The 27547-nt window shown below is 45.6% G+C and overlaps 2 protein-coding genes and 1 long non-coding RNA gene across 17 annotated transcripts in view; 2 read left to right on the plus strand and 1 right to left on the minus strand.

The window, feature by feature from the left end:
- Window positions 1-1315, plus strand: part of UBR5 (ubiquitin protein ligase E3 component n-recognin 5) — an 88683-nt gene extending 87368 nt beyond the window's left edge. For all 14 annotated transcript variants that reach the window (XM_080377961.1, XM_080377953.1, XM_080377959.1 and 11 more), the window contains one exon: window positions 691-1315. In XM_080377961.1, coding sequence (XP_080234087.1) covers window positions 691-903 — 213 coding nt within the window. In that variant the 3' untranslated portion in view covers window positions 904-1315. The remainder of the gene's footprint in view (window positions 1-690) is intronic.
- LOC308059959 lies at window positions 1209-8608 on the minus strand. The gene is made up of 2 exons (XR_013926536.1): window positions 7637-8608; window positions 1209-7526 (listed from the first exon to the last, which is right to left on the minus strand). It is a non-coding gene; the product is annotated as an uncharacterized lncRNA (long non-coding RNA).
- RRM2B (ribonucleotide reductase regulatory TP53 inducible subunit M2B) lies at window positions 8535-27299 on the plus strand. Of its 2 annotated transcripts, none has more exons than XM_080378032.1 (9): window positions 8535-8860; window positions 13454-13609; window positions 15171-15287; window positions 16253-16386; window positions 17434-17528; window positions 19908-20041; window positions 23203-23307; window positions 24413-24526; window positions 25007-27299. In XM_080378032.1, the coding sequence occupies exons 1-9, from the start codon at window positions 8807-8809 to the stop codon at window positions 25157-25159; spliced, it is 1062 nt and encodes a 353-aa protein (XP_080234158.1). In that variant the 5' UTR covers window positions 8535-8806; the 3' UTR covers window positions 25160-27299. The 2 variants fall into 2 exon arrangements, with proteins under 2 accessions (XP_080234158.1, XP_080234157.1); XM_080378031.1 differs by lacking the exon at window positions 8535-8860 and adding an exon at window positions 8868-13346.
- The last annotated feature ends 248 nt before the right edge of the window (window positions 27300-27547 follow it).

Raw genomic sequence — 27547 nt, forward strand, 5'->3', positions numbered from 1 at the left:
CTGATGAGAAGCATGAAAGAACAAGATACTGTTCAGGGGGATTCATTTTTGGAAGGCTTGCCTGTAAATTGTATTGGTTGTACGCTTCTGAAAACTATGTGCTTCTGACTTCCTGCTACTTAAGGTACTATCTTTCCTTTGCAGTTTGTTAAAAGGAAACAAGGACTAATCTGAAAAGTGGAAAATCTAGAGCACATTTGTTGAGGAATGTCTGTGGTTACACTTTGGTAGTGACTGCTCTGCAAGTCAGTATTGCACATTTGAGACAATAAACCAAAATATTCTCTGTTGCTGCCTTTTGTCTGTACAAGTACTATATTCTGTAGTCACTAACTGGTTTTTGAGAGATTTCTGATGCATTTCATATTGGTAGCAGTCACCGTCTTCCCAGATGGATTTGGGGATGCTTCATTTACTGAGGATTTGTCAATACAGGGTTATTTTGAGTGATGCTTTCATCAGCTTTAATGGAAGTATATAATATAATGAGCAGTTGAGGAAAGAGGAGGAAGCCGCTACAAAAGCATGTAGTGTGACTACTGAATTTAGTTGGCTTATTGAACAGAAGATGGTGTCATTAAACTTGCTGCAACTGTGCAGTTCTTCTGTAAGCTGTCCTTGCACAACATGTAGGCAATATTAATTTTAGCCTTGTGCAGCAAAATTTTAAATGTGGTCTTCTTTTTTCAGGTTTACTTTTGGACCTCAAGTCCATCATTGCCTGCCAGTGAGGAGGGATTCCAGCCTATGCCATCAATCACAATAAGACCACCAGATGACCAACATCTTCCTACAGCAAACACTTGCATTTCTCGCCTTTATGTCCCACTCTATTCCTCTAAGCAGATTTTGAAACAGAAATTGTTACTCGCCATTAAGACCAAGAATTTTGGTTTTGTGTAGAGTATAAAAAGTGTGTATTGCTGTGTAATATTACTAGCTAAGTTTTGTAGATTTTTCCATTTGTCTATAAAAGTTTATGAAAGTTAATGCTGTCATACCCCTGGTGGTACTTTAAAGATTTAAATGCAAACATTCCTGTACTAAATTTGTAATGTAAAGGCCTAAGGAGCACTGGCAATATCTGATTGCAACAGTTTGCTAGTCATTAACTCCTTTGCCTAACCCCAGCCAAAGATGACAGCAGAACAATATAATTTACACTGTGATTTATCTTTTTGCTGAGGGAAAATATGTAAAATGTTCTGAAAATTCACTGCTGCCTTTGTGGAAAGTGTTTCAGCAAAGGTTCTTGTATAGAGGGAGTAGGGAATTTCAAAATAAAGAATTAAGTATGTTCTGTGTTTTATTTTAACTTTTTTTTTATGGTGTTTAATTTGTGGTTGGCTGCAGTTGTGTGTCATGTATATTGAACTTGTAAAAAGTTCCTGACAGCTCAGATCCCAGAGTTGGGATCGTTCACTTATGAAACCACTTTCATTGCGATTTTTGTTCTGATTGCATTGAACTCTGGTGCATCAGATACCATCACTAATATTTTGCATGTAATCTGTACTTTTAGGGGTTTTTTTTGTTTGGTTTTTTTTTTTTTTTGTACATATGATGAGGCCAATGCACAGTATTTCATAGTTCACAATCAACATTTTTGTATCCCTGTTTCAGTGAACAGACAGTCAGGAGATTGTTCCACTACCAGTTCTAACCTGACACTTGTACTACGTTATCTAACTATGTAAACTCAGCCTGGGCACTTTCTGGTAACTGTAAAATGTTTATAAGATCATGATTATTGAAGATACATTTTGGAAAACTTTAATGTTCGTGAGCAGCTTAACTTCTTTTGTATCTAGCCTTTTTTTAAGTATCTTGTTACAGTTTTTTAATAAAGAAATTACAGACGAAATACCAAGTCATACTGAAGAAACGATAGTTTTTATTTATTTAGCCATTTATACTTCAGCTAACAGCATACACTAAATATAGTTCTTCATAAAAAATCTGAATTTTGTAACTGAAAAATTGACCTGTAGAAGACATTCAGCCCACATTTTACAGTTAGCAGAGAATCCTGAATGAAACAGGCCAGGCAACCCCTTCTTTTCACAGAATTGGTTTGAAGGGAAAGTGGCTTGTTCTGAAAAACCTCAAGGTAATTGGTTTAGAATAAAATTCTCAAACTGCATTGTAGTGGGTTCTACTGTATGTTCACTTTTGAAGTGGTTGGTTGATTTTGGGGAGGGCAGTCTTTGACCATAACTTAGGACTTGTTTTCCCGAATGCTCAAGAGATATTTTTAGGGTTAGAAAGTGATGAATAAAGGAAGGAGCTACTTTTTCTCTGTCAAAAGAAATTTCTGAAAGCTTAGCAGACTGAAGTAGTGAAGGTTAAGAGCTTTTGTGGTGGTGATGTTCTCCCGCTTTCTTGCTTCTCCAACCCATGTTAGTGATTTTATTTATTTTTTCCCTTCCTTTTGTTGGGAAGAGCTAAAGTAATGTTCTGTCAAATCAGAGTGGAGTTCACCTTTGCCAGAGCTCTACTGGGTTTTCCTTTCTGTCAGCTAGTTGAGGATGTCCGGAAGTTACCTACAGGTGATTTTCAAAAAAGCCTCTGTCTTCATCATTTATTTAGTTGCTAGAGTTATGGAGGGCAGTTGAGATAGGAAATTCTGATCACCAGCTGCCAAATTGTTGCTGAAAATCATGTTTTCTAAGTAAGGCTGACTGTTTCAGGCTTGTGTAGTTAAACTGCAAATGAATCAAGTAAACAGATGTACTTACGCATGTACTAACACTTCCTAAATCAATCGTCCTAGAAGAGGATAGTTTCAATGTACAAGGATTGGAGCCTATTCAGGATTTCCTGCTGTGACCTCCAGTGTAGCTTAAATTCAAAACTGTAACAGATTTTCTATGCTAGTATCAATGAAAAACAAAAAGCAGTACGGCTACACAAGTCTAGTAATAGGTATATTGGTATAGAGAAAATTTATACTGTTACGGCTGTTCTTATATACTGAGGAGGATAGTGAAAAAGGTACAAAACAACATATACCTTATGCCTGGATTTCTAACTGGTGTTATTATTTCCATTACCAAAAATGCCTCTGAAATGTGTGAAGTTAGTAGAAAGCAACAAAAGAAACTGTTAAGAATAGGCATCAAATCTACAGTCTGTAAAATAAAGCTCCCAGCCTCACAAAGCTTTGTGAGACTTGATGTATTAAAAAGTATCCAAGGCCCTTGGATGAAAGGCCATATATAAATGTAAAGTACTGTGTGTATATATATATATATATGTATTGTGTGTATATGTATATAAGTGTATGTGTATGTATAACATATAAATATATGTTATATGTATATATATTTCTGTATATAGCTTAAACATTTTTTTAAGTCCTGTAATGTATAGCTAGACAAAAATATGCAGATAACTCACAGTAGCTCACCATATATACACACACAAGGCATTCTGGTAAGTGGAGAGGGAATCTAGAATGATTTATGCTGTCGTCATTGACTTGAAATGTGTATGTAGCTTTATAAATAGCTTTTTTCCTCTGTATGGTATATTTAAACTATATCAAGATTTTAATAAGAAAAATGTTTATTAAAATCATACACCTCATCTCCCTTTGACTTAAGCCCTTCTGTTAGTTCACTTTCAAGATGTGGTAGAGAAACTAGTTAAAGGAAAATTCTGTACTGTTTACATTTTTTAATAGTCTAAACTCTTAGCTGTTCGTAACTGCTGAAATAGGAGATAAAGGTAGCTACTAATAAAACGTTATCACCAACTACTAGACTAGTTCCTATCCTGAATCTAGGGAAAACCAACACCTTAGTGCTAACTGCTATGGCTAATTCTTGGCACCAGTTCCTGTTCCTTAGCTAACTGTGTCCAACACAGAAGGGACATCGCTTGCACCAGCTTTGTTAGTTTTCCAGAAGTGAAAAATTGTATGGACTTGTCATCAAGTGGCCTTTCCCATCTCTTTGGTTTGGGAGTGACTCCTCTTTCCTGCAAGTTAGTCATTTGGTCGTGAGATAACATGCAGTGGAGAAGCTGCAAACTGGCAAATCTGTGACTCCGAGGCAACACCCTTCTTGTACAGCAGCAGTTACTCAGGGAGGCAGAGGAAAGGAAATCTTCCTAATCTCTTAACCTACGCATATCTTCATATAATTTGCACAACTGTATACAGTCCTGCTCTTTTTCGGAAGTTTACTTCCACAGGTGAGAGCAGTGTGTAGAGAGCAGGTTGTGAGCCTTTCCTCAGTAGCTGGCCTGCAGGTGGGACGTGTACCCTGGTCACTGCCAGCCACCTCGTTTGCGGTTCTGCTTCTCACAGGGAGCCCTAATCCAGTACATCTCTTCATCGTTCTTAACACCACGTGACAGGTTGTTCAGTAGTAACCTCACCAGAGGAAGCTTACTGCTGTTCTCCTTAGCTCCCTTTTATACTGCCCTTACAACCTGTGGAACATGTCTTTGTGTGCGAATCTGTAAAAGCCATTCTGAGCTTTTTCTTTGTACTCTGTTTCATTGACACTTCCATTTTTCTGGCTTCTTCTCTCTAGGGCTAACTACAGACACCTAGCTTAGTAGCTTTGATTCCCATTCTCTTTTCAAGCTTCATATGATTTGACCTTTTTTCTAAACTCTTCAGTTTGCCTTTTTAGTAGCGGGTCTGCCAAAATCAAATAGAAAATTCCACAAGTCTGGATTAATTGGATTTCAGTGGGTGTGGCATTTGCTTATCCCGAGGTCTGAATGTCCACACATAGATAGAAATGTGTAGGTGAATTGGTCATGCAAAAGCTTCAGCAACTATCTTGAATTCGCAGCGCTGCAAGTTCCCGTGTGGTCTGTGTGGGGAGGACGCAAGCAGACTTCACAGCTGGAATCTGGCCTCCATCACAGTGTAGTCATTGCCCAGCAGGACTTCCTAGCATCATCAGGAGCACCGATGGGTCCTTTCCTCCTTGGAAATTGGTTCTGTGGGTTTTATATGCAGCTGTTTGAGTATCTTGTCATTGAGCAGATTTGCTGGACCAAGAAGCACAGAGGGGTTTTCATTGTATCTTGTAAGGATTTCTGTGGAGTTGTCTTTAAGAGGATAACTTCATGTCCTGCTTGAAACACAACCCTGTAAGTGAGACTTTTTTCCCCCTCTTTGTCGGTGGCTTTCTTAATATAAAGGTATTTTTTGTCATTAAATATAATAGCAATACACCATTTAGTATAGCAAGAAGCAGTCCCAAGCGTTTCAGGACTTTTTTCAGTAATGGTGAAACTTGTCAGTATCCCTTGTCCAGTAACGATGGCAGGTAACACTGATGCGTAGGTTTAAATACTATCGTCATGTGAACCTTTTGGAAAATAGGTAGCTGCCACAACCTGTGATAAGGTTTCCCTGCAAGGAGATGCTTTTAAGAAGGTAGTTGTTTTGGACATACTGAAATTGTTCACAAATTGATTTTCATACAGTGAACAGTTTTAAGCTGAAAAAGCAGATTTCACTGTAAAAATGAAAATTTTGCAATTTACCTGAAATGGCATTTCTCATCTAAAATACAGTATTTATAAAGCATTTTTAAAAGGTAGCTATTCCCAAAGTAAGCAATGTCTTTTGGGGGAGGGAGGGAAGAGGCATTCTTGTTCAAGCTGTGTTAACTGCATGTTGGATGCCTTAGTAGATAAAATTTTGGGGCATACTTTGAACTTACTTGGCCTTGTCATGAAAGAGTACTTTACCCAAAAAATTCTAATTGTTGCTAGCATAGATTACAGGGGCGTTGATTGCTTTTATTATTTTCAGAACTACTAAATATAGCATGAACTTCCAGATTGTTCTCATTCATGTCTTTCCAAAGGAGAATGTGGACTGGCTTTTCTTATTTTTAATAGGTTTTTTTGAGTGGATCAACATTATTCCATTGGACAGAGCAAGTTTCGGGAATGCTAAACTGTGCTAGTAGTAAGCCTGTAAGATCTGGGTCTGTCCAACAGTGTGCTAAAGGTGCGTGGTGCTTGCTGCATCTCCGTTAATTGCAGTTAGCAGAGCGAGAGCGCTGTTGTGAAGCCATAGGCCATCATGCAGGAACGCCCGTTCTGGCGTGCTGCCTTGCCACAGGTCTCCCTGCTGTGGAGTGCCTTGCACCTCCAGGCAGTGCCACCACGCTTTTGGGACATGGCAGTGGATGTGACGTGATCCTGCAGATCAGAGTCCGCCCCCACGCAGAAACACCTCCCCAGCTCCTAGCGCATAGGTTTGTTGTGAGTGAATGCAGGTGAGGGGCTGTGGGGACCAGGGCAGGAGGGCTGCCACGCCACCAGGCAGTTAGGCACTAAGGAATGAATATAGCACCCATCGGGGAGCTTGTTCTAAATAGAGCATCACAGGTACAGCTGAGTAATCCGAAATCTTGCAAAACTGTGCATAATGTTGTATTTCACATGTATGTTTATTCTGCTTGTAACCTATTTTACAGTTCCACAAGTGCTTTTCCGTGTTTCATCTGTATTATGTTATGTACATGATGTAATTAGTTTATATAAAACAAAGAAGTTGGCAGATTTTTGTGGAGGCGTAAGAGGAGCCAACTGGTGTTTTCTTAATCCTTGTGGTACGTGTCCTTTGCAGTATTTTTCCTTTGTATATTAATCTTTAGGCATCATGTAAGTAGATGTTCACTGTGCATCTGTAAAAGCGCAGGTGTGACTTCAAGAAGTTATCCCCAAATACTGGAACTCTTTTCTATTGCTAATTATATTAATCTGTGGTAGTTCTTAAAACTTGTCAAATACTCAGCAGAACAATCCCTTATTTGGGGAATTTTGAAACAGCAGCCAGAAATACCAGGTTAGGCAGCTAAGACAACTGATAGGCAGGTCAATGGTATTTAATACGATTAGTATGCTTAAGTTTTGCTGCTTGTTTTTGGCACAGAAGGTCATGCATCTCCCTCTTAAACCATCAGCGTGCTCTGCACTGCACACACCAATAAAATTTGTCAGTGCTAATGGTTCAGTTGGGTTTGCTCTACATCAATCTGCGTTCCTATAATCCTATGTTATGGGCAAAAAACTGGAATCCCTGGTACTCGGTATGCCAACGAGTGGACCTGTTGTTGGATGTGATTATTAAGAAACTTGTATGGGTATCTCTGGGTAATAAAACCTAAAGGCTGACTCAGCAGAGGTCAGGTAACAGCAGATGTTAGCGTAAAAACGCCTTTTCTCGTTTACTGTTTGTGTGTTTCTGGTGTGCTGTTTAGTAACGTGCTGCTTAGGTGTGTGTTTCTGCTCCTTAGAAAACTCAGTGTAAGAAAACCAAAGCTGTTCTCATGCTTGGCACCAACACGGTCACCTGTGCTGCACAGATCTCGCCGCTGAACTTTACTTACCCCCTGCCCCAGTGAGGCTTGAGCTCCTCTCACGGGTATAAAGAGGCCACAGGATGCAGATACGGTCTGGAGGAGCCCAGCTGGCCCGGCTCCCACTTCCCATGCTTGGGAAATGGGGAGAGGGGAGGTCTCAGTCACACTGTGGCAACCAGGTGCCTTTAAGAAAAAAATAACCTGAAAATGATAGAGAACTAACAAAAATGAAGCTTCCCGTTCCATAAAAGGATACCAGGATCCCTTGAAGCTGCTGCCTGTGCACCACGTACCTTCTCTGGCTGCAGGGTGGTTGGAGATGTTTGGCCGGTACTTGGACAGGGGAGCACTGGGCAGCAGTTGCAGGGACGGTGCACGGTGTCCCTGGACTCGTCTCTGCTGAGGAACACCAGGCCTCCAGGTCATCATCCTCCTCCTGATGGGACCATGCTGGGCTCTGGGCATTTGTCTTGGCCTCTAAAGAATAGCTCAGTCCTGTCTGACTGTCTTGGTACTCATAAACTTCTAGTTCTTGCTCACTGGTGTTTGCTTCTAGGTTTGTGTCTTTGATTGCGGGTCTTCATGACAAACTGGGCTGCACCCATGGGGTGGGATTTTGCTATCTTTTCTTCCTATGGACTGTTTGTTTTGGTAAATGATCCGCATGCCTGCAGGAAAGGGGCCCAAGGGCCTGGGCAGCTTTGGGACCAGGAAGGAAAAGGAAACCACTGAACTCTGGCGTTTTCCAGCTCTGGATGAAATCTGCCCACTTGCAAGAAGGGACAGAAACCAAGGTCCATGGTACTGCCACACAATTGCAGACCCGCGCAAGCACCTCCGGTCACAGCAGCTGGGTATGTCTGCAAGGCGATTACCGAAGGGTATTCTGTTAGCTCAGGATGGATTAAAAACCTTTTTTTTCCTTACATAGGTTGCTCTTTTTTGTACACTTTAATGAGTGCCCATGTGTACGCGGCCATGGCAACTTCAGGTTACCTCTCTGTGACAGCTGCTGCCTCAGCAGGTGTCTGCGGCCAAACAGTTACCCCCACCCACGCATCCTCTGGTATCGCCTCTCGGAGGCTTGTCCAGGATTTTCTCCTTACTTTGGGGTCGTTGCTTCTTTCTTTCATTGTTTGGGTTTGGGTTTTTTTGTTTTCCTTACACAGTAAGCCCACCGCTTGCACCCAGTGCTCCACCTCCCTCAACCTTCTGTCTGCCTCCGCCCCGGCAGCGGCGGGGCCCCGAGCCCAGGGCAAGCGGGCACAGACCTGCGTACGCCGCTTGCCCCCGGCCCGGCGGGCGGCCCCGCGCACCTGCTTCTGGCCCCGGTGCCGCCGGGCCCCTCCCCGCCCTGGGCCCACCGGCGCGGGGTCCCCGCCCCGCCCGCCCGGGGGGAGGAGCGGCCGCGGCCGTTCCCCTCCGCCCGCCGCCGCCCTCCCGCGGCCCAGTCGCCGCCGGCCATGGGCGAGCGGCGGGGGCCAGCGGTGCTGCAGGAGGCGGCCGGGCCGGGGCGGGTAAGGCCGGGGCCGGGCCCCGCGGCGGGTGTCCCGGGCGCGCAGCCGCCGCCGCCCGGGGGAGGTGGGGGCGTGCGGGCGGTTCTGGGGGGCAGCGGGGCGGCGGCAGCGCAGCCCTGCGCGCCGCGTCCCGGGCCTTGCGGCACCTGCCTGTCCGGGGCCCTCTCCGGGCCGCCGGCGCCGCGGCCTCCTGTGCCGCCCGGCTGTCGGCAGCTGCTGCCGCCTCGCCGCCGGGCCAGGCCTCCCCGGGGAGCGCGGGGCTGCCACCGGGGGGACCCGGCCGCGCTGGCCTCACCCCCGCCCGCCCCGAGGACCTGCTGGTGCGGCTCCGTGTGGCGCCTGTGACGGCCCTGGGAAGGGCGCAGGGTCGCCCTCGCGTCCTTGCCCCGCAAGGGCTTGGGCGGGTCGCAGCCCTCGGGCACCGGCGCCGCGGAGGCCACTGGAACGTGCGTGTGGCGAGTAAAAGCGGCCGGCCGGGCTTCGGGCCCCGGCGCCGGGGGGGGTCCTGGGCAGCGCCGGGCTTTGCCTGCCCGGGGCCGGTCCCCGCAGCCCCCCGCGGGGCAGGCCTGGGTGCTGCGGGGGCTGGCTGCCCAGCCGCGACCGGGGGAGTCCGGCCCCGGGGGGTGCCTGAGCTCCCTCCTGGGGCTTCTCCCCGGCGCGACCCTGCCAAGGCAGGCTGGGGTGTGGGAGGGTGGCGGATCTTCATGGCACAGAGCCCCACGTGGTCTTCCCGAACCTTTGTGTCTCAGCAGTACTCAAGTTTCCAGAAACTGGGCTGTGCTGTGTTAGATACAAACCTAAAAAATCCCCGAAAACGTTCCCCCCTGTGAACAGCAGAATGCTGTACCCACCGTGAAGCTCGTTCTGGCCTGCCGGAGGCAAACGGCCATCCTGTGCATCCTCCTGAGTGTAAGGAACCAGCAGCGTCGTGCTCCTCAGCCACTGTGCGATGGGTGCTGCCGCTTCCCGGGGTGCCAGCGATCTAACCAGCCTCGCCGCTGGCATGGTCTGCACTGCCCTGGGCTGCCTCAGAGCCACCAGGAGCTCGTGGGATGCACGTGCCACCTCTTGCCTGGGTGTGAGAGGGCTTATGGATACATACCATGATGGGCCTCGAGCTTTTTCTCTGGCAACAACTGATAAAGGGCATATAACCGAGATACTTGCACGCATAGGCCAACAGCTGTTGCTGTGCAATGGTGGTTGTACCTGTGTACATATGTTAATTGTTTCCTAGTTTGCTGAATTTAAAATTAATGGAAAGAGCTTCAGTACCACCAGGCAGTCTTTGTTGTCCGTTGAATTAGTTGTCATCACCAGAAGAGTTTAACAGTTGCAGAATAACTGGGCTATGATATACTGGAGTGCATCTTGCAAAGGGCTGATGATTAGGAGACTGGAGCATCTGTCACATGAAGAGAAGCCACGAGTGCCGAGACTGCTCAACCTGGAGAACAGAAGGCTCTGGAAGATCTCATCAGTGTGTGTAAACACCTGATGGAAGGAATAAAGGAGATGCAGCCAGGCTTTTCTCAGTAGTACTCCATAATGGCACCAGAGGAAATAGGCATACATTGAAACACAGAAGGTTCCATTTGCATGTAATAAAACACTCTGGTTTTCGTCGAGGTGGTGAAATGCTGGCACAGGTTGCTCATAGAGGTTGCATGATCTCCATCCTTGGAGATATTGAAACCTCAGCGGGACATGGTCCTGGGCAGTCTGCTCTGGCTGACTCTGCTAGAGCAGAGGTTGGGCTGTGCCTGCTAGCTTCAGCTCTTCCGTGCTTGTCTGAACGGCAAGTAGCACATTTCCATTACAAACTGGATGCTATTCGCTATGATGATGAGTGTTGACCATTCTATGAACCATCATAGGATCAGGGAAAAGATCCAGGGTGCAGACTGAAAGCGGGAGGTGTATTGCCCTAGTGACTGTTACCTTCTCCAGCTTCCCGTACCTCTGCCAGTGCCCCCCGGGGCCAGGAAGGCAGGGCTGGGAATGCATTGTGTCCTTCAGCACAAGGTGGTGGCTGTTCTGAAGCCCTGGCAGCACTCCGAATGTGCTGTACATCCTAAATTGAATTGGAGTAGTATCTTCCATGAATTTTCAGCTGAGTTGTACCAAGACATGTACTGCGTTAACAAACAGGAAAGGTAACGAGTATTGCTTTTGAGAAAACTTTTGCTAAGAGGGATGGAAGCCAAAATGGAGAGACTGGACTGTCTTGGAGCCAGCAGCTGTCTGGTTGTCAACTAAGAAATCAAGCCTGCTTGTGAAACTCCTCTCTACCCCAGAAGGGCTTAGGGGAGGTGGGAGATGGGTTGAGGAGAAGATTCCAGTATGGTGTAGTTTCTGTGGGCCGACCCTTCCTTTATTAACATTTAAAAAAGCCACCTATTTTTTAAAAAAACTTGTACCATTTTCCAGAACTGTGTGGTAGTCCTTCTCGAGGTCATGCCATCACTCGGAGTGTTTAGCTCCAGGAAGCTATCCTTCTGCTGTCCTGCCATCAGGGCTTCCCAGAGTGTACACACTGTGTCACACACCTTTTCTTCTCTTGCCTTTCTGTCTCACTGTGTGCTGACAGTATTTCTGGTGTGATGATCGTTCTCTCTGTGGTCTGCAGCGTGTCAGCTGTTAAAGGCCATTGGAAAAATGATAAGTGCTCCTTGTCTCTGTGCTGGTCTCTGGTTTTTCTGCCATACTGGAACTTGGCTTTTCCTGTGCTCCACTTCACTTTGGTGTACACCAGAAGTACTTTTCAAGTTATCTCCTGGCGTTACGGGCCCTGCCTGCTGGCTTTTCAACGACTTGGGAACAGCAAGGCTGAAGTTAGTAACTGCTGATATAAACACTTGGGGATAGTCCTCAGGTAGCATAGGAAGAAAATGCTGGGCTAATGAGGAAGACTTATGCAGTGGTTCCTTTTCCAAGGATGATGGCTGGTGCAGGAGCAGACGGAGGGGCTAGCTGTGTGGCAGGCATGGAGAAGGTGCGTGTTAAGGCAAGGTGCCATACACACGGGGCCCAGATTCTCTGTGGCACTTCCAATGGTTTACTGCAACCATCTTTGCATCCTGGCAAATGCAAAAGGTTTTGCGCTCTCGTGGCCTTCAGGAGAGACTCCGTAAGATGATGCTGGGAAATCTGATGTACTTGCATAATACTTAAAAATATAATAAAGTGGTAAAATTGTAACCCAGAAGGTGCTTCCTGGTGTGTTTGCTTTGTGTATCTGTGGTGCATAGGCCAGCTATCCAGTGTACATGGGTGTGTGTTTGTTAAACGTGAGCAGAATTATTTGTTTGAGGGTATTTCCCAAACTGAAGTAAAAGATTACTTTTTACTATGTGAGTGGCTACAAGCAGACTGGGTAGGGAAGGGACTTTGGCACCTCCTAGGAGTGCGGTAGCAACGGTATTTAAAACCTTTTGCTCCCCTTTCCTGCTGCATTATATATAGTACCTCATATACTGCCTGTGGTTAGTTATCCTCTACAGCACTGTCAGCAGGATCTCAGAACTGACCCAGAAAGGTGTCCTGCTGGCTAAACTTTTGATCAGTGTGAGTCACCAGGCCTTCTGGAGAGGTTGTTATGTGCTGTCCTGACAGCTCTTCACAATGGTTGTCTTCAGTAGGTGCTTGGGTGATGTGCCTGGCAGGGTTGCTGTCTGGTGTTGATCCTAGGAGCAGATGTCCCCGGCTGGAGGTGACATGAAGGCCCTACTCACAGAATGCCCTCTCCATGCTGCTGTTCACTGACTTTGTCCTAAACACCAGCCACCCCGGCCTCGGGTGGGCTGATAACTCTCTTGAGGAAGAGCTGTACACAGGCATTCTCTGGAAGCCCCGACAGAGGAAGCGGCGTGGGGATGGGTGACACCAGGCAGGGATTTTTCTGCTGCCTGCTGTTGGAAAGAGAGGCACAGAGCTTCGTATCGGCGCTCAAGGGACAGTCTCCAGAGCAGCCTCTGGAGCTGTGCGGATGTGCGGGCTGCCTTCTGCCCACCACAGGATTGCACACATGAACATCCACGCAGAGGCTCACTGAGGCACAGGGCTATTCTTCCACCCAACAGGATTAGTTGCTGTGATCTCTTGGCATTTTTAAGAAAGTCCATCCAGGCCCAGGTGGCTGGATTTGGAGGTAACCTGGGTGGTAAGCCTCGCAGAGCTGTGCTGGATGCTGGCTGGCAGCAGTGTGCGGTGACCTCTCACCTATCTCCCCGGGTGCAGTGCTGCGGTGGCTGATGTCGTCTCCCAGGGCAGATTTTCTCCTTGCGGTGAGAAGGGCTTTCTCTGCAGCGTGCAGGTGTCGGGCGCTTCCTGGTGCTGGCACAGCTGGGAGGGGTGGCTGGTGTTAGCAGCACTGGGTGAAGCTGGGCAGACGGGTAGTGCTGCCACCCCAGCAGTGGGAGCACAGATGGAGGGTGAGGGCGCAGGTATCCCAGGGATGAGTAGAGCATCCACCCGAGGTGGGCAGGTGAGTGCCTGAGTGACATGGGTGGCTTTTGGACCACATCTTTGGGATATGGGGAAGAGGACGAGTAAGTAATGGCAACGTTAACCAGAACTGTGCTTTATCTTCAGAGCTCCTCTCCAAGCGTGCCTGAAAATGGCTTGGACCCTGATGAGGAGCCTCTCCTCAGAAAAAATCCCCGCCGGTTCGTCATCTTCCCCATCCAGTACCCAGACATATGGAAAATGTATAAACAGGCGCAGGCCTCCTTTTGGACAGCAGAAGAGGTGAGCCCTGGGGCCGGTGGGTTGGCACAAGGCACTCAGACCGGGGTCCTGGGGCTCTGCTGGTGGCTTCTGTGTTGTAAGGGTTGGAGTTAGTCGCATCAAACATGAGGAAAGCTGCTTCCATAGGGCAATTCGGCGGAGCTGGTTTAGGGCAAGATGGAATTGCATCCGGGGGCGCTTCTCTGGCTATAGAGGGAGCCTAAGTTAGATAGCTCTGATTTGTGGACAGATAGCTCGTACCCTGCTCTGTATCTGCAACTAACTCCTCGACTGTGTAAGATGCTCTGGGAAATTTCACGTGAATGCTGTTCTTTAATGTTAGGCACTTAATTTCCAGAAAGTTGGTGGTAATCAGGGGTATTTTCTAAAAATGCTTCTGAGTGACTCCTGATTTCCCTGGTTAGATGCTTGCCCTGTGTTATAACGCAGGCTGTAAGGTTTGCCCCGAGGCTGCTGGTTAGCCAGACCTCAGCAGTCCTCAGGTCACTACGTTTGCAGCAGCAGAGGCTTCTGAGTGCTGCAGTGATCTGGAGAGGTTACCTGCCAGCGGAGCTGGTTGTTCCAACTCGAAGCTTCTGCAGTCTTTGCTCATTTGTGAGCAGTGACCTGCCATTGCAGAGGAGTGAGCTGCAAGCGCTGGCAGGGTCTAAATAGACCAGAAAGCATCCTGGAATGGTGAGGCGCAACTCTCCGTGAAAATGCTATTCCATTGCCTGCCTGGGAGACTTGTGCCCTGTTGCAGTAGAGATTGGTTTAAACTGTTAAAGAAACGGCATTTAAATCCTGCCTTACCAGCATCACCCTTTTACCATGTTGCTGGTTCCTTCTTACACTGTCCTGCCATCTGTCAGTGCATTTCCAAATTAACTGGAAAGTTAACTGTAGAACTGGTTTGTGTGTTTATATACACACACGCATATATGCATATGTAATTATGTATTGCCTTTGTATTTTTCACATCTGGCCCTACTTAACTGCTGCTGCCGTTCAGAAATCCCTCCAAAGAAACAAAAAAGACCTATGCGAGGGAAGTTGTGGTTTTCTACTGTGGCTAGAGTTCAGTCTGGCAGACGAGAGCAGTTGCAGTGTTCACCCTGGCACGTTCTTTGGCAGGGTGGAGGGCAAACATGCAAATGTCCCCTCGGTCCTTCTTTTGGCACACCTGGGTACAAGTTTCTTGGAGTACCAGCATTTATTTCAAGTAGAGGTTAAGTGTCTCAGAGTGAGCTCTGCTTGCTGGTGTGTGTTCGTGCTCATGACAGCAAGATACGAACGCTTCTCAAAATCTGATTTTCTCATAATTCAATAGACACTGATTTTTATTCCAAATTACAATAGCGTAAACTGCAAAGCAAGCACGTTGATGTTACTGTTGTAGAGGGAGACGTCAGTACTGCAGTGTGTCTGCTGTCTTTTACAGTCACGCGTATTTAAATCCTCTACATATAAAGATTTGAGAGCAAATGCCAGAATTCTGCCTTAGTTATTTGACTGGACTGCTTCTGTTCTTACAGAATGACAAACTCAAAAGGCCAATAACGTTCTTTTTTCTTTTCATTAGGTTGATTTGTCAAAGGACCTTCCTCACTGGAACAAGCTGAAAGCAGATGAAAAATACTTTATCTCTCATGTTCTGGCATTTTTTGCAGCCAGTGATGGAATTGTAAATGAAAACCTGGTGAGAAGGCTTTACAGAGGGCTTAAATACTTACTCATTTTATTGGCTTACTGGCTTTTCTTTTGGGTCTTCTCACATTAATGCATAAGTTTATTAAATGTGTACTTTTTTTTTTCTTCCCATCATCTCACCTTTGCTCAGGGGAGTAAGCAGGTTGTTCTTCTGGGACCAGTGCCTGAGTTAAATTGGGTTTACTGTGGTCAGTGAGACTCCAAATCACATCACTCTTGGACACAGTTTTTAAGTTCACCCTTCTGCCTGGCTATGTTGATCTGCATTTCTCAGTGACTTAATAGAACCTTACACTTCTTCCCATACTTGTGTTAGATGAGAAGTAGGGAAGGGTTGTGCTGTGCCATGCTCTGTCATCTTTATTTTGGTAAAATCCATCTTACTCTCACTGAACAGCGTCCTAGAATCTTTTAGGGCTGCAAGTGGGTGCTGCTAAAAAGGTGGGGAAATCTTTCTGCTGAAATCAGTTCTGGGCTGCAGAATGTCTCATCACAGCTTATCAGTGGTATCTGACTGCAAATGCCCCGTTTAGATCTTGAATGTCTGTAACATGCAGAATATGTCGTAGTTTATGTGCATATATTGCAGAAACACATCTTATGTCATAGTGTTTCATTTTTTTTAACGATGAACAAAAAGTCTGAGGCTTTGTTCAGTATGAAGTGTTTACTATTGCAATATTTTGCTGTTGTCCTGTGTATGTGTGCCCTCATGTTTCACTGCAGCTCTCTATCCAATATGCACAGCAGGTGTGTTTACTTATTATAGCTAGCTTGCTTTATTTTCTTCTGCACCACACCTGTCCTGTTGACAGACCTGTGAGTAAAGCAGGGCTGAACTGCTCCCATCCTTTCTCTGTGGTAGAGGTTGATTGTCTCTCCTGCTAAGCTTAGAGTACTGTCACGCAGGACTGGTTTTACTGTACTCATTGCTGTGCTTTCTGGTTTGGATAGGTGGCACGTTTCAGTCAGGAGGTGCAGATCCCAGAAGCGCGTTGTTTCTATGGCTTTCAGATTCTCATTGAGAACGTTCACTCAGAGATGTACAGCCTGCTGATAGACACCTACATCAAAGACCCTGAGAAAAGGTAAACCTCTAGAAATCTGTCACCTAGTCCAGTGGCACCACTGTTGGGCAGCAGCAGCTGTCTTCTCTTTCATCCTGACTTACTGGGGGAGTTGGGGGTAGTTCCTTAAAGCTTTCAAGGCCTGCCTGCCTGACCCCCAGAATGGAGAAGACTATTACTGACCAACAGACATGCGTGGGAGTGTCATTAATGTTTGTGTGGATCTTTGAGTACAGGAAGTGCAGGCAATGTGAAATGCTCTTAAAGGTTGGGACAAGCTCCTTATGGTTATTTTGCTCCTGAGGTGCTTGTTCTGACATCAGCAAAGGGTTTGCCTTGGGGAACTGAGTGCTCATGATCCAACAGGTGTTTCTAACTTATGTAATCAATATATTGCATCCTTTCAGCTTTTTTGTTGTCGGTGCTTTTTCATACAACTTGAACTGCTTTTTTTTGAAATACTGGGTTCTCTGGAAAGCCCCATCACTTTTGTTGTCTGGAGAACTTCCTGGTTTCAATAGTAGTACGTTTGAAAAGAAGCACTTTCCCTTAGAGGGTCCACCATGGTGATGGTCAGGCAGAGCTTGGTTGCCCATGGTGACATCCTGCGTGGTGACAGTAGGAGGAATGCAAGATTTCCTTTCAGATGTTTAGCACAGGAACAGAGCCTGTGCCCATGGGAATTATCTGGTTCCTTTTGTGGAGCTGGGCAGGATGAGGTTTAGCTCGGTGTCTAGGAAGTGGCTGCCATCTGGCTTGGAGTCTTGAGAGGCAGCATGGTCTGATGGGTGGGCACTCCTGGGGTGGGACATTTCAGTTCACTTCCTATCTGCAGCTCACCTCCACCGAGACCTTGGGTTTGTTGCTTACTGCCCATCTGCCTCCCTGTGTCCTTGTTATTGGAGACCATCACCCCTTTCGGGTGGGAATGGTTTCTTACTTGGGTTAGTTCAGAGTCTAGTGTAATGGGTGCCTCTGCCTGGTGGAGCCAGTGGGGACAACCAGAGCAGATATATACATAAATCCCTTCTTATTATTTTGATGTTTTCTCTTTGTTTTCTTCTATAGGGATTTCTTATTTAATGCTATTGAAACAATGCCTTGTGTCAAGAAGAAAGCAGACTGGGCTCTGAAGTGGATTGAAGACAGAGAATCCACTTTTGGTGCGTAGCTTCTTAAAAACTTGTTTGTGTTGCACATGTCACAAACTAACCCTCTGGGAGTGGGCTGCATCCCTGGGACATGAAATGAAATTCTCCACAGATGTGGCGTGTGGGTCTCTGGTTTAACTAAAGAACTGGAAGTAACTTCTGGTGAGCATGCGTGTTTTTATTTTCAGCTAAAGTGATGTAGTAATGACAGTGCTCACTAGAATCATCTTATGAAAAATGCTTTGGGTTTCTCTGTCTTTTTTTTTTCTTTATACCAAATAAGCCTAGTTTCTTCAGTTTTTGCTTGTAGACCTTGTTTTCTAGGAGTTACAGGTTTTTTTCTTCCAGTTGTCTCCTATTTTGTACTCTGGTACTCAGAACTGGGCAGCTGGAGTCTTGCAAGTTCAGGCTTTTCCTGTGTTCATGTCCACACAGACAAATTCCTGTGTGATGTTAGCCCTTTTTTTGTAACAGCATGACTGAGCCTGAGCAAAAAAGGGTTTGAGAATCATTTGTCTCTGGTGTTTCTGGTCTGCTCTTGGGACCAGGTTTCTAGCTTTTGTACCTCATTTCAGAGCTGTGACACTGGCTCAGCTTCTATCAGTGTGGTGCAGGGTGTCCTTTCCAGGGTTTTGCATGCAGCTTACGATGTTGACTCTGAAGGGTGTGTTGTAGCTGAAATGAATAATGGTCAGACTCTGGTGAATTTTCTAAACCAAATACCCTCTATACTTAGAGAAAGCATAGGAGATGGAAAGACTCAGTGAGATGAATGAAATAAACCTGAATATCATTATTTTGCAGTATTTGTTGTTCACAGCTCTTGTTTGAGTGAGGTTCTTTTTGTAGCTGTAGATTCTCCTGTCCTGGAACATCCCACTTTCTCCCAGTCTGCCTTTGCTTCTTGTGTGTGGAGCCTCATCTTCATCTCCTTCATTTGGCTTCCAGCAGTGTGGGATATGCCAAGAATCAGAAGGTTCCCAAACCCAAAAAACAATATCCCCTCCACCCCCTGCTCCCCAGCTTCATGCATCCTTTCCACATTTTTGTAAAGTGTATTTCTGCTCTTCTGGATTTTCATCTTATTGAGAAAACTTCTGAAGTCTAAAACATTTGAGGGGGCCAGGTCTTCCAGATTATGAGATACGATATATGAAAGTGGCTGGCTGGCTTGTTTGCTTGGTGTTTCCTTCCAGCTTGGGGACCTGGCCTGCAAGTGGGTCTCCACAGCTTTGGGTGGTCTCTCATGCTGAAAGTTCAATTGCCATATTGCTGTATCTGTTCTGTGGAGTCTCAGCCTCCCAGCGTGTGCTCACGTTATGTGGTGCTGCTGGTGGGTAATTTTTGTTTCAGCATTCATTTGTATTATAGCTAGTCAGGTGGAATATAGTAAAAACTGTGTCAATATTCAGTCTTGTGCTTCATTAAATCTATCTTGTACGAGCAGCCTTCCTCCAGTCCTCTCTAGAAGTAATGTAAGAGATCTTTAGTGTTGCCAGACAAATTATTCCCGTAGAAGCGTCATAGAAGTTACTAAGATCGTGTCACTCTTCACGCTTTTTTTTCTAACTTGAATTTCTTCAGATGAACCAGCAGATGGCATTTGCATCCCATAGAGGAAGTGGGACATTTGGCTTTTTTGGGGTTATTTTATTTTTTAAACAAAATTCTATGCAGTTCTCACTGGAAGAAGGCACCAGCACTTAATGCAAAAGGTTTTTGTGTTAGAATATACTCATGGATTTTTTGAAGCTGTTTAAAATAGAGCACATCTAATGATGTGTCTTTACCAAGCAGTCAGATGGTCTTGTAGTCTGAAGAAATACATTCCTGTCGAGAGTAGGGAGAACTGGGACCAATAATGCTGTGTTTTCCCTTGATGAAAGGTGGGATATCACAAATTGTTGTTTTCTTCTTGATGAATTATGGTCTGTGGTCTTCCACTCTTGCAAGAATATGGTTTTGTGTAGATTCTCAACAAGCAGAAATTGAGGTGTAGGATTTTCTGTTTTATTTATAGAAGGCTGACTCTTCTCTCGGTTTTGTCTATTAGTCATACAGCCATTTTCCTGCCTTTTAGGAGAAGGAGATGAAGGACTACCAATGTCATGGCCACTTTGGACAGTTACATTCGTTCCCTTCCGACCTGTGACAGTTTCAGTGGGTGCCCTGGTTCTTCAGTTCTGCTGGGGTTGCCTGTGGTTAAGTGCTGTTACATGTGTATACCCTGTATGCCTCAGGATGTGCCAAAAGATGCGGTCAGATACGGCACCTGGTGCTGCAAAGGGGTTTACTCCTCTCCAGCATTGGTCTGTCTGCTGCAAACAGTGCATCTTCCTGATGAGCAATACGCTATTTTGTGTCTAACTGAAAATGTGTTATGTTAAACAGGTGAGAGAGTGGTTGCCTTTGCTGCAGTTGAAGGCATCTTCTTTTCGGGTTCCTTTGCTGCTATATTTTGGCTGAAGAAAAGGGGCCTGATGCCTGGACTGACTTTCTCCAATGAACTTATTAGCAGAGATGAGGTAATTTGTCATGTTCTACATACTGTCTGGGAAGGAAAGTGAGTTTCCAGGGGAAGGGCAGAATTACATTCACGAAGATCCCATAGTCTTGCCAGAGTGGCCCACCTCTGGTGGCAGGGAGGGTTGGAGCAAGGGCAAAGAGAGCCGAAGGCAGTATTTGGGTAGGAACCAGTGAAAAAGAGAATCCAGCAGTGAGCAGGGGATGGATGTGTTTCTGGGTACAATGGAGCCTTTTTAATGTTGACAGTGGTGGAGGCCAAGGAGGCTGTAGTAGTCTGAGTAGGTTCTCTGCTAGCCAGCGTCAGCAGCAGGGTTTTCCAGGGAAGGTCCACTGTCCTGTAGGGCAGAGGTCCTGGTTACCTGCCAGGTAACTGCAGGCCATGCTCCCTAGAGCTTCTCCTGCAGTAATCCTTCTGTGCCTGCTTTAACATCGCCTGCCAGGCAGCACAGAGAAGAGAGGTACTTTCTCCAGAGCAGTGCCTGACCCTGTTCCTGCAGCCTGATGGAGGAGCTGTAACTACTGACATGTAGGAAGATTGGAGTCCTGCAAGGGAGCAGGCTATTCCCAGAATATTTGTGAAAAGGGGAAAGAAGCAGACCTCTAGTTAAATGTTACTAATGAACTTACAGTCTTAGGTGCTGCTGTGTCCCCCTGTTTTTAAAGGGAGTAAACAGAACTGTTAGCAGTACCTCAATGCGTAGTATGATCAAAAGGGTGGACTTTTTGGATTGAAGGGGATGTTTCTTTTCCTGTGCTGTGAAGGGAGGCAAAGACCTGGCTGTCTTAAGGACTGGTGTGGAATTGCATAGTCTCCTGCTGCAGTGGGGGCTGGCTTGGGCAAGGACCTAGCTAGGACGTGACTCGGCCTTGCTCTCTGCCTTAGCTGCTGCAGTCGAGTTCAAGTGGCCTCCTGTACCTCTCCCCATCTGCCCCTAGTTGTGGGTCCCAGAGCTTGCAGACGGCCTTCTGCATCTGCCATCTAGCCAGCTGTGGTGGGCTGCTGCAGTAGCAGCAGGTAGCGCTCCTCTCCATGTTCTGGTGTTCCTGTGCAGCGATAGGATCTCCTGGGAGGGGCAGCTGCAGAGCTGCCTTGGAGGGGAGTGCTTCTTAGCTGAAGACGTGATGTGTCTAAGGGGCTGTGTGTCAGCACACTGAATGTGGCAGGCCACGTGCTGACAAGTGCCCTTTTCTTCTCACTGCTTCCTGTGCTGCTGCCTGCCAGCTGGCAGCGGTTGCTTACAGTTGGGGCCTGTCTTTAAGGCATCGCACAACTTATGGTGCTGTCAGCGCTGAAAAAGTAGAAAGACCAGTTTTGTATACAGTATAAACATGCCAGTGGTTTGAACTTAACAGACTTGGTCTAAAAGAATCAAGAGCTTTATCATAATGGAAGTAATTTCCCTGGATTTGATAAACTGTTTTGAAAGGAGACATCTTACAAGATGCCTTTAATTTAAAAGACACTTTTGAAGAAAGTGGTATGATCAGTAAGCAAAACCAAACAGCTCTTCAGCCTTGACCTTCTTTGTGTCTCCTGTTTCTGAGTCATCATGAACTGATCCATTTGAGTGAGGAGGTATTTGTTTGTTAGAAGGATCATTTCTACATAGTTCCTCTATACAGCACTGTAACTGTACTTCTCTGCAGAGTTGAGCACCAAAAGACTGAATTTTTCTTGAGCTCCGCTGGCGTAATTCCAACTGCAGAGCTGTTATGAAGGGTAAGGCTTGGTGCACACAGCACCTGCATTGCAAACCAGGAAATGCTGTTACAAAAGCAGTGGCAGTAAAAAGAATCCACAGTGGAAAACTACATGAACTGTTTTCTGATGCATCTGATCAGATAAGTGGTTAATGCTCAATATGTTTTTTGAGCTGCAGGCTCTGTTCCCAGGCTGTTCTTTGAGCTGGTGCATCTCTGATTCTTAAAGGTGCAAAGCCGCTGGGAGCACCAGTCAACGGAGCATACTGGTTTGGGTGAGAAGCCAGGCATGTCCTGCATTGTGCTGGTGCTGGTGCCCTGGACAGGACCGCAGGAAGCCCTGCAGCAGGCAGCTAATGCTGTCCCTAGAGGGGGAGTATTCCCCCGGTTATGTTATTTCAGGGCTGTTTCATGACCTGAATCACAAACACTTTGTAGCCTTTCTGAAAAAGCTTTTGCTGCTTGGTTTTTGTTTTGACCCTCGTTAACAATAGCACTTGTAGCCCGTAGTCTGCCAAATCCTTCTGATGGGTTTCCACTCTGCGTGTGCCCTCATGGTGCGTGTAGGCTGTAATTACCACCTTGCTGTTGAGAGGAGAGATGGTAGCACCGTGCTCCTTTAGTCTAGCAGCGCTGGCTATGGCTGAAACCAGAGGCTCAAGCTGTAGCCAGGCAAGCTCAAGTAGCGACTGAGGCACCTCTTGGAGCAGCTGTGTGGTACCCCCTCCTTGGACTGTGAGGGATCGCTCATCTGATGTCATCTTATCCAGACTGGAGGTTTTTCTGGAAATCTTGGGAAAGAACACAATTTTCTGGGCTCTGTACAGGATAGCTAGGTGAAATGTAAAGGTGGGTTGAGTTGGGGCACCGTAGCCTGAAGCGCCAAAACCCTATGAATGTTGTGGTGGCACATTCCTCGCGGTAACTGCACGTTGTGTGGAGAAAGAACTTGTTGGTCTTGGATTTTGTGACTCTAATCTGAATCTTCCTTTCTGAAAATTCTGTGAGGAGAAGCAAGGGAAGAAATGCTACTAAAAGAACTTGAAACAAGTATTTCTGTACAGAAATCTCAAAGCAGAGAGCAGGTAAACAGTCTGTTAACTAGCAGGTAGTTTTGCAGGTCTTGACGTAGGACTCTTTCTGCAAATCCATCTCTGAGAGGCAGGGACCCAGCAGGGTTCTTTGTGGGATCCCTCACAGTAAAGCAGCTCTCAAAAATATGTACCTGAAGATACATGTATGCTGAGCATTATTTTGGCGTAGGTGGCATGTGTTGGATTTCAGATCTTACTAATTGGGCTGTAAATTAAATGCCTGCTACACGTGGTAACGTTAAGACTGTCCAAGAAGCAGGAGGCTAGGAAGCTTCAACCTGAATGAGGCTGCCCCAGCGTAAGTGCAAACTATGTGGAGGAGGGAAAAAAATTACTTTTTTTTCCGTTGTTCTTTGTTGTTTCAGGGTCTGCACTGTGATTTTGCTTGCCTAATGTTCCATTATTTAGTGAACAGACCATCAGAAGAACGGGTCCGTGAGATCATTGTTAATGCGGTTGAAATTGAGCAGGTAAGCCCAGCTGTGACAGCACCATGGGCAGCACAGGACCAGTCTTATGTGCAGAAATCAACAAATTAATTTCCAACTTTTGAGATTCCATATTTGATACTTGACTCAGGCCTGGATCCCTGATGCATTATACCGTCCTGGCCCTCTTCTATAATGGTTACAATAAGAGCGAGGGACTTTCTGATTCAGATGTTGAGCAACTGGGAGAAGCTGAAGCTGGCAGCTGATTTCTTCCTTAATAATGGAAAAGAGGAAAGACCATCTTTAGTACAGAATGGAATAGTTCCAGTTGGAAGGGACCTACGGCAATCGCCTAGTCCAACTGCAGCTGTCTCTTACGGAAGAGTTTGTTTACCTCTGTCCTTTCAGGATTGTTGTATCTCCCTGCTGTGTACACATCCCTGCTTGTCCTCTGGAGAAGACAGGGTCTGTTCTGGCCACGTGTACCATGCTGGGCTCTGACTTTTCTGAGGCTGCTGTCAGGTTCTTTCACGTGAAGTGCTACCACCCATCTGCAAATACAAGTTTCTGCACTGCTGAGTGTTTGGCAGGATTGCAGTTTACTCTTTCTTTTCTGCTGTCATCTAGCTACTGTGATGATGATGAATGCCCCAGCTTTGCCTTACAATGCCGTCTGGTATTGCATCGGTGCCTAAACATACACATGGCTGGGTTCAGCACTCATATATATCACTGTCCTCTCTGGTCTGTCATTCTATAATGGCTGGAACCCGAGGAAAACTGGAGGTTTCTGGATCTGTTCCTGCTCCCACTAGTATGGTCTGTCGGTTTTATTGAAGTTGAAGCTCAGGCTTACATTGAAACTTGGGATGTTCCGGGGGTGTAGGGAAAGGCAGGTGAGAGGGACAGTAATAAAAATTCTCGTGCCTTTTCCAGAAAAACATGCTAAAAATAAAGGAAGATAGAAACAACTACTGAAAACAGAAGACACTTGTTGATTTTAGTGATGCAAGTTATTTATTCAGACAACTGCCTGGGGAGCCTGGAATATCATAAATGTGTTACTGTGAAGCACAGGCATCTTCTCTCCTTTTCCCGTCTTAAATTTCATTTCTCTAAATGTCGTCTGTATTTTAACTTCTAGGAGTTTCTAACAGAGGCGTTACCTGTAGGTCTGATTGGAATGAACTGCACTTTGATGAAACAATATATTGAATTTGTTGCGGACCGGTTACTTATGGAACTTGGGTTCTCAAAGGTAAGAGGTGCAATTGTCCAAAATGCTGGCCTGCCAGGACAGCCCAGGAAAGCTGTCAACACAGAGCAGTGCTTAATGCGCCTGGGAGCAGGTCTTATTTAGCGCTTGCACTTTCTTTGAGTGACAGCCGAAACCACAGTATTAATACATACGCTTCACTATTTGAAAGAGCAAGAACAATTTAGGCCATTGTTTCCCTTCAGTTGCTCTGCAAGTTTGTAATGGGAAACTTAATGCTGTGCTCAAGTGCTGAGGTGCTCGAAGGATAATAAGCACCTTGCGTGGGTGAACTTCACCATGGACCGAACTCCTGGGGAGTGACAGGACTGAATTTGCTTAGATAGTTGTCCATAGATTCTACAGCACGTTACAACAAGGGATGATCTAGTTTGAAAGGGTTTGACTGTTTTGTTTGTTGGGGTTTTTTAAAGCAGTGTTCCCCTATCAGAACACCAGTCTAATAGTGTTTCCCTTCCTTAGGTCTTTCATGCAGAAAACCCTTTTGATTTCATGGAGAATATTTCTCTGGAAGGAAAAACAAATTTCTTTGAGAAGCGGGTTTCAGAATATCAGCGTTTTGCTGTTATGGCAGAAACAATGGACAATGTCTTCACTCTGGATGCAGATTTTTGATAACTTGGCAAAAAATGGTGACTGTTTCCCTCTTCTCATCTCACTTTCTGCTGTGAAGTTGTCTTCATTTCCTGTCCTGGAACGGGAGTCTGCTGGAATTTGTTTCCTGGGTTTTCATGTTGTTTGAGGAGTAAATATGTTTCTCTCCATGTCATTTAAAAAAAAAAAGGGGGGTGTGTGTCCTTTTTAAAAAATTTATATGGCTTTTTAAAATTATGGCCTTTTTAAGATTCCCTTGACTCAGTTGCTGTGATTGCTGTCTTTAAAAATGACCTGGATACTACTACTTTTTCAAGATTTTGTTTTAAGAAAGCAAGCTACGTATTTACCTCATGTTAGAGTATTTTAATCTAAAAACCAGATGAGGTAACACTCTTATGTATATATGTTGCTATAAATTATCTTCACAGTCTATTTTCATGGCTATAGATTTGGTCTAGAGTAAAAGCTGTTCTCTTTCGTCCCGCTGCAGATAGGGTAATAAGTGAGTGTGGGAAGACATTAATAAGGTTTGAATTTCAATATCTTATTAAACCCAGGGATACAGTTTGATCTGCCCATGAACCTGGGTTCTGTCTGAAAACGTTTTTACTCTAGTTGCAAAACTGATGGCTGTTGGTAGGGGTTTAAAGCAAATACAGTTTTTGTCTTACAGCTGCTGTTGAGCAGGTTAGTGGCTTTGAATGGTCCTTGAAAAGGCAAGCCTGTTAGTACTGGAGAAGAAAGACATCCTGTAGTTCTTTGGCTTGTGCTGCCTGTTTGTCCCTGCTTCTCTGAACAAGTGCCTTACTAAGTAGTCTGTAGTTGCGCTGAGTTGCGAGCGGCATCGGACACTGGAACAGCCAGCTCTGGGTGTTTCCTCGCTTCCCTCTGTTGTGCTGGGTGATTCTCTCATTCTCAGTTTCACTTGTGTGTTGGTAGGGTGAGCAGGCCTATCATTCCAAGGGGTTATCCCTTGAGGTGCTACAAACGTACTGCTTGGGCTGTAAGGAAGCACTGGTAACGTATGGAGGTGCTTCAGGTCGTGTGTTTCATGTGAGCCGTTGAAACCGTTGTCACAGAAGAGCTTCTGGAGGAAGGTATTGTACCTTTCAAAAACAAAGTAGTATGGATTAGCAGCATCTTACAAAGGGACTGCTGTTTGGATTTTGGTGTGTTCCAATGTGTGCCAGAAAGCTTTTTTTTTAAAAAAAAAACCTTTTCGTTGTCAATGCAGAGAATTGAGCGATTGAAAAATGGCTGACATACTGCAGTGGTACTTGCGATGGAAGAGATACTATTCACTTGTAGGTGAATTTTATTTGCAGATAGATGTGCTCAATTTTTTCAAAGGCAAAGTGAGTGTACATCAGCTAGACAAAGAGTTCTGCTTTGTTAAACCCAAGCATTTTTTCATAATGTTTAGCGCTTTGTATCAGTCTTTCTTTATTGTTGCAGACATCTTGTGCTGCTTTCAATATGCTTGGCATGAGATGGAACCGACAGCCCAGGGTTATCAGTGATGGGGTGGTATAAGTGATATTTCCCTGCTAGCCCAGATCAGGCATAGCCCTCAGTACCCTTGTTCCATCAAATAGGTCCGCTGCCTTCGCATAGTTCCTAGTGAACAATTGTTCTGGTGTAAAAAATAAGCAGCAAAATGGACTCTTTTTGTTTGGTCTCAGTGAAAGGTTGTATGTAATGAGCATGGAAGCAGGACAGCTGGTTTTTTGTTTCCTAGAGAAGAGCCTGCATCATTTGACACATGGTACTTGGGAGGGGTAGAGGGAGCCTGGAAAATATAGAGAAAAGCTGAAGCTGGTGTCCCTCACTAACATCCTGCAACTGCAAGAGAACTATGGACTCAGAAAAATCCAACGCCTTTTGGAAATACTTTGTTGATGGGGGAGAAGGAGAAAATGTTGTAAATGGGTCTGTTGTTGGAAGAATGGAACCTATTTTTATGTCACTAGAAGTACTAAAAATGCATTTTGTTTGAGTGTTGTGAATTAAGATGAGAGTATAGAGAATATTCAAATATGAAACTGCTATATGCTCAGGTTCTGTAAATGTATATGAGATACCAAAGTCTGGTACAACAGCTCCCACTCCATTTGTGTGTAAAATATGTAGTTTCAATAAAACTTGAAAGTGGAGAGGAGCATGCCTTTGCTAGTGACATGCTTTCTTGGGAAATCTGAAATGATAAAATTGGGCCGTGCTGGAGTAAGTTGCTGTTCACAGCTTTTGGGTTGTGGGAGAAAGTTACGAGTGCTCCATACGCTGTCTTGCACTTTGTGAGCGCTCGACTTGCTGTTTCTTGTTCCTGGGAATGGGATTTGCAGTCTAGGGAGCAAGCAAATGTATTTTCCTTCTGGAATTTTCTGGCTCAAGGGTGTATCTCTTGGG

This window comes from Falco punctatus, assembly GCF_963210335.1.
Source record: "Falco punctatus genome assembly, chromosome: 3".
NCBI lineage: Eukaryota > Metazoa > Chordata > Aves > Falconiformes > Falconidae > Falco > Falco punctatus.

What these genes read in the sequence shown, in the direction of transcription:
- RRM2B (XM_080378031.1), top strand. Translation starts at nt 13,287, where the DNA reads ATGGAGGGTGAGGGCGCAGGTATCCCAGGGATGAGTAGAGCATCCACC. An exon ending in ATCAAAGACCCTGAGAAAAG is followed by an intron (nt 16,387 to 17,433) that starts GTAAACCTCTAG and finishes TTTCTTCTATAG; the next exon opens with GGATTTCTTATTTAATGCTA. An exon ending in TGGAACTTGGGTTCTCAAAG is followed by an intron (nt 24,527 to 25,006) that starts GTAAGAGGTGCA and finishes TCCCTTCCTTAG; the next exon opens with GTCTTTCATGCAGAAAACCC.